The sequence below is a fragment of the Apteryx rowi genome, unplaced genomic scaffold, assembly GCF_003343035.1.
Source record: "Apteryx rowi isolate R43461 unplaced genomic scaffold, aptRow1 scaffold_68, whole genome shotgun sequence".
NCBI lineage: Eukaryota > Metazoa > Chordata > Aves > Apterygiformes > Apterygidae > Apteryx > Apteryx rowi.
Window position 1 is genome coordinate 1,265,740 of NW_020450960.1, and position 9,648 is coordinate 1,275,387.

A 9,648-nucleotide genomic window follows, 5' to 3' on the forward strand; every position below is an offset into this window, starting at 1 on the left:
CAGGAGCAGGAGCTGGAGCAGTGGCAGGGCTGGGGCAGGGACAGGGCAGGATCTGCTGTTAACGTGCTGGTGCCGGAGCAGCGGCTCCCAGGCCTCATCCTGTGTTTGCGGGCGCCCCGTCGCACCAGCGCACAGCGGGCCATAATGTTCCTGCCAGCTTCCTGCTCCCGTAACTCAGCTTCTACAGTTTTGACGCAACAGCCGCGCGTTGCTCCGGTGCATCGGCCCCGGGCAGCGGGAGCGCCGGTGGCCAGAGCCGCCCCTGCGCCCGCCGCTCCCGGCAGGATGGAGGCTGCCCGGCTGCCCGCCGGGGCCCGGGGCAGAGCAGGGGCTTTGGGGAAGGAGCTGCCGCCCCACGGGGCTGCTGGGGCGCGGGGCGATTCGGCCGCGTGCCGTGCACCGCCAGCAGCCCTCCTCGGCGGGGGAGATGCTGGGCGCGCATTTCGCCYGCGCTGCTCCCCTGGGCGCTGCCGGCCCCGTGGCGGTGCACGGCGCGGAGCTGCATGTGTGCGGGGCAGCGAGCCGCCAGCCTCGACGCACGCACGCTCGAAGCCCCGTGGTAAACAGTTGTTTGCACAATAAATGCCTCCATTGCGAAGGCTGCGAGCGTGTCGCGGGTTGGGCAATYCCTGTTTACCCGGATGCTCCGGCTCCGTCCTGCTGGACCCAGGCTTTTTCCCACGCCCGCGGGATGCGGTGCCACCCGGTGCGGCTGAGCCAACCTGCCCGACCCCGGCCCCAGCCCCGGCCCCGAGCTGCCATGGGGCAGCAGCCAGTGCCCCAGTGCCCCAGAAATCCCCGGCCTTGGGCCCAACCTGGGCCAAGAGTGGGGAGATACCGGCGGCAAAGCGGGGGCTCAGTCGGCCCTTGCGGCACCTCGCTGGTCCCCTGGCTCCGGGGCAGGTCGCCGGGTCCGGCCGGGAGCCGCTGGGCTGGGAGGCAGTGGCTGGGGCCGGGGGCCGGATCCTGCCTGCGACGGGCCCCGGCCCAGGAGCCCCTGCAGGTCCCGCAGCGCTTCCTGGCCCATGGAGTTTGCGGGATGGGAACGCGGGCGATTTAGAGCAAATCTAAAAAAATAGGGCTGCTCTCGCCAGAGCCAGGCTTCAGGAGGGATGGTCCACGCACGGCCGCAAGCAGCCGGGGGCCGGTGCTCCCGGGGACCAGGAGCCTGGGAGACGCATCCCAGGCGAGGACGCTTGAGCTCAGGGGGACGAGGATGGGGGGGACAGGTGCAATCCCCGCTGTGGGTGCTGAGCGGGGCTGCGGGAGCGGGCTGGGAGCTGGGAGCTGCCCCGTGCCGGCTGCGCYCGCAGCACCTGCCSCTGCCSCTGCCCCTGCCSCTGCCGCTGCCCCTGCCAGCACCGTGTCCCCGGCCCCTCCGGCCCCGCGAGGCTGCAGCTGGGGTGGGTGGGCGGCGGGTGCTGGACTCCCTTCCTGCCGGCGAGCGTGGCAGGCGCAGCCTGCGGGAAGTGTTTTGCAATCACCTTCTCCAGAGTCGCAGCAATTAACGGCACTGGTTTTGAGGAACTAACGGCAAAAGCAGCACGTTAGCAAATGGGCTGAGCACGGCGATGCACCGGGAGCCGGAGGCCAGTGCTGGGAGCGGGCGGTGAGCGGCGGCCGGGCGCTGCCGGYGCGGAGGCGAGGTAGGGATGGGGCGCTGGGTCCGGCCGGCACGATCCGGTGGTGCACACCCCGCGCGTTATCCACGGCTGCACGGGGGGCTGCGGGGTGGGGACGGCCGCGTGCCGGAGCCGGGGCGACCCACAGCGGCTGCTTTTCCGTTACCTGTGCCAGACTTGTCTGCCCCAGGTGCCAGCTCCGGGGAAGGATAGTCCCAGAGCCGGGTGCTGGCGGGAGCACACGAGGGGGGCACACAAGGGGGGCACAGCCGCGAGCGCCCCAGGGAATCGGGGTGCCGTGCAGCCCCGCAGGGGCAGGAGAGGCGGCTCGGTGGCTCCGCTGCTCCGGGCACGGTGCAGGGACGTCGGGGACCGTTCCCGGCACGGCCGGGGGCTGCAGGTGGAAGGAGGGAGCAACAGGGAGAGGGTGCAGGCAGGACCCCGAGGCCCTGCAGATGCGGCCGGCCCCGCTGCGTCGCCCACATTCATCCCTTTCCTTCTTTCTGCTTATCAGAGCACGCCGCCACCCCAAACCCCAGCTCTAGCCCTCGCTTAACCGCAAATCTGTCCCCAGCAGAGACAGAAGGTACCCGAGATAAGAGCAGCTCGTGCCCGGAGCACAGCTCAGGATACCGGTGCTGAGAAACGGGGTGAGCAGAGTTGAGGGCTGGTGGACGGGGTGTCCCCGCGCGGGTCCACGGTTCCCGTGGCCGGTGCCCCGCCGGCAGCTCGGGGCCGCGCTGCGCTCTGGCCGTGGATGTGTCAGTGCTGCAGGAGGGAGGCTGTGCCGAGAGGACGTTTGGCTCCAGGAAGCATCCGCAGTTGTCACAGCAAGGAGGGGATCTAATCCGGCCGCTTCCCGGACCCCATCCTGCCTGGCCGCAACGAGCCGGTGTCTGAACTCCAGGTGATGCCAAAGCCAAGGAGCGGATCATGGGCAGGCGCGGCGCGGGGACAACCCTCCTGCAGCGGCTCTCCCTGCTCCTGCTGCTCTCCCTGGGCGGTGAGTGGCTTCCCCGGCGCTGCCCCGGCCCCGGCGGGACGCTGCCCCTCCGCCCTGCCCCGCCGCCACGGGGCCGGACGCGATGCCCCTTTCCTGCCCGCAGGGACCCACGGCTGCGCCTCGGTGGCCGTGGGCTCGCCCGTTGTGCCCCTGGGATCGGCCGTCACGGCGTCCTGCGCCGTCCGGAGCGAGCTGTGCCGCGGGCTGGAGCGCGGGAAGATCCGCATCGCCTGGATGCTGGACAGCGAGCCCATGGCCGGCAGCCAGCAGCAGGGCCCGGGGGGCACGGAGGTGTCCAACCTCACCGTGCCCCACTTCAACCGCAGCCAGGCCAGGCTGTGGTGCCTCGTGGAGTGGAACGGCACCCGGCAGCGCGTCGGCATGGCCGAGATCCAGGCGGGCTGTAAGTCTGCTCCGCGGGGCGCGCGGGGCCGGGGCTGGCGGCGGAGGGGAGCCGCGGCTCTGCCGCCGGCTGCGGAGCCGCCCTCCGCGCTCCGTCTCGGCGGCCCCGGGCACGCCGCCGCTCCCGGGACGCGGGCTTTGCTCAGGCTCCTGCGGCTGCTCTCCGCGCAGACCCGCCTGCGAAGCCCTCCAACCTCACCTGCATGCTGAACCTCAGCGACTACGGGCTGACGTGCCAGTGGGAGCGGGGAGCCGACAGCCTGCCCACCGCCGTCGCCCTCAAGTGCGCCACGTAAGCCGGCGAGACATCCCGCGCCGTGCCCCGGCTTTCCGGCCCGGTTGCCCCGCTCATCCCGAGCCCTCCCGTCCGCCCCGCAGGAGCAGAGCGCAGCGGGAGGCCGCCGGCGAGGCGGTCACGGGCTGCACCCCGCACGGCGGCGGCCGCCGCTGCACCGTGCCCCGCAGGCTGCTCCAGCTCTACCGGAAAATGGACATCTGGGTGTCCGCCCGCAACGCCCTGGGCACCGCCGAGTCGGAGCGCCTCTGCATCGACCCCATGGAYGTGGGTGAGTGACGGCGGCAGCCTCCTGCCCCGGGCGGACGTCGCCGGCCGGGGAAGCTAATTATCAGCGAGGGAGGGATATTAGAGCGCCATTAAAGCACGCCAGGTTTTTAGGTCATATTTTACACGCCGGTTACCGTGAAAAATGGCTTGCGATGATGAATAGGTGCCAAAGCCGTACTATAGACCGGAGCGGCGTGTGCCAGCTGGGTATGAGCCATCGCTTGACCTGCTGCTCTCCGCAGCTCTCACCAGCAATTGATTACCCATTTATTGAGGAGGTCTATTAAAAATACATTCGGCTCCCATAAACTATTTATAAAAAGAAACCTTCTCAGACAGTGCGACTGGTCGTCCCTGGTCTGCACCCGGGGAAGGGCCGCCCGCAAAGCAGCAAAATGTTTTGGGGACATTTCCGTGTAATCCCCCGCGGAGCCGGCCAGAGCCAGGGCTGCGGTTCRCGGCGTTCGGACACGTGCGAGGACGCAGCCCTGGCGGAGCCGGGCGCTGCCCGTTCCCAGCATCTCCAGCTCTCCCTGGCTTTCCCCCAGCCAAGCTGGACCCTCCCACRCTGCAGAGCATCCGGTCGGTCCCCTACCAGACCGACTGCATCTCCGTGGCCTGGGAAGCGGCCCGCACCAGCGCGCACATGGAGCTGCAGTGCGAGCTGCGCTACAGGAGCCCCGAGGACCTGGCCTGGGCGCTGGTGAGCGACGCCGGGCGCCGGGGCTGCACGGCACGGTGCTGCGCTGCGGCGGGCAGGCACCAGTGCTCCCCACGCCTACGCAGGGGGCTGCTCCCGGCCCCGGCTCCGGCTCCGGGGCGGGATGCACTGGCAGAGCCGCCCCGGCGGGGAGCTAACGCAGCCCCCGCTCCGGCTGCCCCCAGGTGCCCGGCATCAGCGGCCAGGCGCGGCCGACGCAGCACTGCGGCTTCCTCTTCGGGACGCAGTACCACTTCCAGATGCGCTGCCGGCGGCCCTCGCCCGGGGGCTACTGGAGCGAGTGGAGCCCGGGCAGGAACTTCACCACCCACGAGAAAGGTGGGTGCAGGCGCYGCGGGCTGCAGCGGCACGGCTGGCGCGGGCCATCGGGGTTGCACGCGGGGCGCCGGCCGCGGACACGTGCCCCTCGCGGCATCTTCTCCGCCTCTCTCCCGCGACAGCCCCGACAGCGAGACTGGACGCGTGGTGGAGCACACGGCCCACGGGCGCCGGCCAGAGGGTCGAGGTCCAGCTGCAGTGGAAGGTACTGTGGGTGGGCGGTGAGCGCCCGGGGGGGTCCCGCCGCGGCGGAGCCGCCCCAGCGTCCCATCCYGCCTCTCTGCGCCCGCAGGCTCCGCCGCGGCGGGAGGCGAACGGGAGGCTGCTGGGCTACCGCGTGGCGCTGAGCCCCCGGCGCAGGGGCCGGGAGCCCCCCGCCGTCTGYGACACCACGGACACCCGGTGCAACTTCTCCGCCCCGGCGGGGGCCAGGAGGGTCTATCTCACCGCCTACAACGCTGCCGGCGAGTCGGCCGCCACGGAGGTCGTCCTCCTGGAGAAGACGGGTGAGTGCCGGCGCGAACCTCCCGCGGCCGCGGCCGAGCAGCGTCTCCCGCAGCCCTCCGGCACCTCGCAGCCCGGGGGCTGCAGGCAGGGCCCCGAGCCCCCTTCCTGCCCGTTGCCCTGCCGCAGGGGGTTGATCGTGTCTCCCACGGCCGCAGTCCTGGCGGAGGTGCTCGCCAGGGTGTGCAAGCTCGGGGCTGCCCGTGAGGTGCAAAACCGCTGCGCGGGGCAGCGCGGGAGCCCGGGCAGGCTGCGCCGGGAGGCGAGGTGGGAGCAGGGAGCTGGGGACGGGATGCTCCCGTCCTCCCTGCCATTGGGGCTGGCAGCACGTGTCGTCCCGCTGCAGGGCAGCCCCTGGCAGGTCTCCAGGCCGTGCCYGGTGGCGAGCGCAGCCTCTGGGTGCACTGGGAGGCACCGCCGGCCCCGGCCGCCGGCTACATCCTGGAGTGGCACCGGACGCCCTCGGAGCCGGCCAGCTGCAGCGCCTGCTGGCAGAGGGAGCGCGACGGGGGCACCACCAGGGCCCTGATCCAAGGTGAGCCTGGGGCGAGCGGCAGCGGGGGCACCGGGGGGGTCTCGGCCCTCCTCCCCGCCGGGGCCGGCTCGCTGCCTGCTGGAGGCTGGACACCTCCCGTGTCACGGTCCAGGGCTCCCGGCCCGACTGCCCCAGGGCCAAAACCTGCCGCGAGGCCGCCCCACATCCTGCCTCCTTGCTCTGACTCCGCGCCCCGGGCAATGCACCAGGTCGTGGCCAGGCCAGCCCCGCTCGGGCAGGCTGCGTGGGGCCGGCACGCAGGGAYGCCCGGGGCTCTCGGCAGCTGGAGCCCCCAAACGCCCCGCTCTCCCTCTGCTCTTCACTGCAGACGGCATCGAGCCCTTCCAGCAGTACAACATTTCGGTGTAYCCCCTCTACAAGGATGCCGTAGGGGTGCCTGTCTACACAGCAGCCTACTCCAAGCAGAAGGGTACGTGCGCTCCTAGCAGCCGCATGCAGGTCCCGCACCTTGGAGGCGTCGGAGTCGCCACTCGGTGCTTCTCCTGCCCAGCCTGCCCCCCTGCCCCGCGGCTGCTGTTCCGCACAGTGCCCCTTCACTGCTCTTGCTCCCTTCCAGCCCCGTCCTGTGCCCCAAAGCTCCACCTGAAGAGCATCAGCAAGTCCCACGCTGAGCTCTGCTGGGAGCCCATTCCCGTTGAGATGCAGAACGGCTTCATCACCAACTACACCATCTTCTGGGCCAACAGCACTGCAGATGTGTCTAGTGAGTCCTGCCTGTGTCGTTGCTGTCCCTGCTCTCTGCCCAGCCACGGCTGGGCCGGGTGGGGACCTTAGCAGGTGTTGTCCCTTGGTCAGAGTGCAGATGGGTCCACGCACATGTCTGGGTACCGTATGGGTACCCCCCGCCAGCAGAGACCCAAAGGGGTGCAGCCGGCTGGAGCAACGCAGCTCCCAGTGCTCCCTTTCCAGGAGAGCGGGTCAGCTCCGCCGCGGCATCCCGGGGTGGCCGCAGGGCTGCTCCCGGACCCCGCCGGGCTGGACGTCGCTGCTGCTGGCGCCCTGTACGGGGCGGTGCAGACCGCTCTGCCGATGGCATGGGTTGGGACGGCTCCTGTAGGGCTCACGCTGCTTCCTCTCCTGCGGCCCAGCCTATGCCCTTCCCCGCTCTTCCCGCTCGTGCTGGAGTCGAGCACTTCTGTCCTTGCAGAGGAAACCCTCGGTCAGGCCATGCAGGGTGACGAACAGGCAGGGCCAAGCCACCCAGCGGGCCCCGGCCTCCCTAACCGCCGCCGTGTTTCTCTAGGCGCCGTTGTGAATTCCTCTCTCAGCTCCTTCGTCATCTGGGACCTGAAGCCTTCGACGCTGTACAAAGTGCACATCATGGCTTCCACGGCGGCGGGCAGCACCAACGGCACCAGCCTGACCCTGGTGACCATGGTGCTGGGTAAGGCAGGGGTGCAGCCTCCCACGGGCTCCGGGGACCTGTCCCGCGGCCCTGGGCGCTGCCGTGCTCACGGGGCAGCTGGACGCATGGGCAGGCGGGTGGTGAGGGGCTTTGCCCTCCTCGGGTCCTGCCCCAGCCCCGCAGCGGAGGTGCAGCGCGGCGCCCCGCCGCTGCTCCCACCCGACTGCAAGGGGCGCTTCCTGCAACGATCCCCTCCTGCCTGCTTCCCAGATGACATTGAAATCCAGTTCCTCTTCCTGACCCTTGGGCTGATCTTCGTCCTGCTCATACTTTTGATGATCTGCTTCCAGAAGAACGGGAGGTGAGTGCCACCGAGAGCCCCGCTGYGAGGCTGGGACCGGCCTCCTCTGTGCTGGGCTGCTCTGGTCGCCCTTTTCTCCAGCCGTGAGCAWGGCCAGAGCCCTGGCTGTAGCCCGTCTGTTGGAGGAAGCGTATAAAAGTGGGCAGTGGAGGTGTCCCACTATTTTCTCGGGGGATCTGCAATCATGGGAGCCTGATGTGTTCATATCAGGTCAGCCCCAAGCCACCTCATTTCAGGTCCTCCGTTGACCCTTCTTGTTCTGCAACCACCAGGGTGAAGAAGCAGTTCTGGCCCAGCGTCCCCGACCCTGCCAACAGCAGCCTCGGCAAATGGGTGCCAGCAGAGCTACAGCAGGTGGGACCTGGCAGTCTGCTCTCCCCGCACCTCCCCAATCCCCCACTGCCTCCCCGTTTCCCACCCAAGCACCTGCGCAGATGCTGCACCGTGCTTTCGTGAGCAGCCAAGGCTGTGGCCATGCTCTTACCAAGGCACAGCACCTCTGTGCTCTGCACGGCCCGGAGGAGCCCAGGGATGGGGACCACGCTGGGGCTGGGCGAGTGCAGTGTGCCCCGGGGCGCAGAGAGCTTCCCCYGCGCTGTGCCATGAGGGGGACGGAGGAGGGGGCGCATCCTGCAAACACCTCCGTGCCGTGGCGGCCAGGCTGAAAACCCGCTGTTCCTCCAGGAGCCTCTGCAGATCCCTGGCGTGAGGGAGCCCGGCCTGGCGACCATTTCTACTGTCACAGTGCTTGAAAGGGTAGCAGGGAAACAGCCGTGGGGCAAGGACCCCATGGCAGAAACCACCAGTGGCTTCCCAGACCTGTCCAAGTCCTACGTCCAGCAGGATGGACCTGGCACACCGAGCAGCAGCAGAGGCACGTCAGAAATGAGTCAGAGGTGCTACAGGAATGGAGGCGAGGCAGTCCAGTATGCGAAGGTGGTCGGGGAYGGTTACAAGGGCCAGCAGCACATCCCATCTCGCCTCTATGTCCGGTCCAGCTCCACCCAGCCCCTGCTTTTCGATGGCACCCCCAGCCCCAAGTCCTATGAGAACCTGTGGTTCCAGGGGGTCGCCCCGGAGAGGCTGTACGGCCAGGGCAGCAAGGAGGACAAGGGCTTCCTCGAGGAGCCGCTCATCAACTTCCCCCTGCTGCAGGGCCTGAAGATCGGTGGGGCTGAGGAGCTCTGTGACTTCCAGAGACTGTAGCTCTGCGCAGAGGCCAAGCAATGGGAAGCACTAATGACTGCACCCGCTGGCCCAGACCCCTGCGCCTTCCCGGAAGGGACATCCAGCTGGGCTCAGCACCACATGCCCAGAGCACCCCTGCCCCAGTCGGGCCGGGCAGGCCCTGCCTGCAGGCAGCCTGAGCCGTGCCCCGGGCTCGGGGCAGCCCCGACGCGGAGCTGAGCATCCTCCGCTCCGTGCCCTGCACTGAGACACGGAGCAGAGCAATCCCGGCCCCGCACAGAGCCAGGCYGGGGCATGTCCTGCTGAGGCTCCTGCTCATCTCCCCAGCTCCCACGAGCAGATCAGCACCCGGCTCCAAAGGCCTTGCTGTGGGCACGAAGGGAGGAGAGACTTGACGCAGCGGAGGAAAGACCCCTGCGAGGGGAGTGCAGGGTGCGCGGGCAGCGTGTGCTCCCCCGAGCCCGGCCTCGGCCGCGTCCCTGCCGCTGCAGCCGTCCCAGCGCCGCGCTGCGGGGAAGGACCCTGCAGCGACCTAGCTAAGAGACCGCCAAGCTCCCTACCTCACCGTTTAAGCTCACCGTTCAGCTGCCCGGCGGCGCTAGGCAGCTAAGGGATTTCGCTGCACTTTGGGAACCCCCAGGTCACCCCGTGCTGTTTATTTCTGCTTTTCCACGTGCTCATACAATAAAAAGGGGGGATATTCTCCGCGAACCAGGSTCAGAAAGGCTCCGTGAAGGCCAGGGCTCCACGACAACCTGCTGGCAGCAGGACACGAGTGGAGCTGCAGCTGTGAAACACCCTGCACAGCGCCGAGGCGGCACCAAAGCGCCCGCGGCCCGGCGCCGCGATGAGGTTTAGGCACCCAAGMGCCCCTAGACTTCCCTTGACCTCCATCAGGGGAACGGAGCTGCCTCATCCRGCAGCGCTATAAATGACCTCGAGCCCGGCGGGCTGGGACTAGAGAGGTGTCCGGGACAGGCACCTTTCTGCTTTGGGCCTCCTGGGCCGCTCGGATGGCGGGAGAACATCGCACCGCGCTCGGCGCCATGGCCACCGGCTCCCC

At 69.3% G+C, this 9,648-nt stretch overlaps 1 protein-coding gene across 6 annotated transcripts; it reads left to right on the forward strand.

Annotated features, from left to right (window-relative positions):
• Positions 1-1,482: 1,482 nt before the first annotated feature.
• CSF3R (colony stimulating factor 3 receptor) lies at positions 1,483-9,296 on the forward strand. Of its 6 annotated transcripts, none has more exons than XM_026086026.1 (17): positions 1,483-1,646; positions 2,197-2,625; positions 2,729-3,028; positions 3,199-3,319; positions 3,406-3,593; positions 4,141-4,295; positions 4,478-4,631; positions 4,754-4,836; positions 4,924-5,137; positions 5,482-5,670; positions 5,999-6,100; positions 6,248-6,394; positions 6,935-7,075; positions 7,307-7,397; positions 7,670-7,751; positions 8,082-8,271; positions 8,553-9,296. In XM_026086026.1, the coding sequence occupies exons 2-17, from the start codon at positions 2,556-2,558 to the stop codon at positions 8,573-8,575; spliced, it is 2,250 nt and encodes a 749-aa protein (XP_025941811.1). In that variant the 5' UTR covers positions 1,483-1,646; positions 2,197-2,555; the 3' UTR covers positions 8,576-9,296. The 6 variants fall into 6 exon arrangements, with proteins under 6 accessions (XP_025941811.1, XP_025941808.1, XP_025941809.1 ...); XM_026086023.1 differs by having other exon boundaries at positions 1,485-1,646; positions 2,197-2,272; positions 2,530-2,625; positions 8,082-9,296; XM_026086024.1 differs by having other exon boundaries at positions 1,485-1,646; positions 2,200-2,272; positions 2,530-2,625; positions 8,082-9,296.
• Positions 9,297-9,648: the final 352 nt, after the last annotated feature.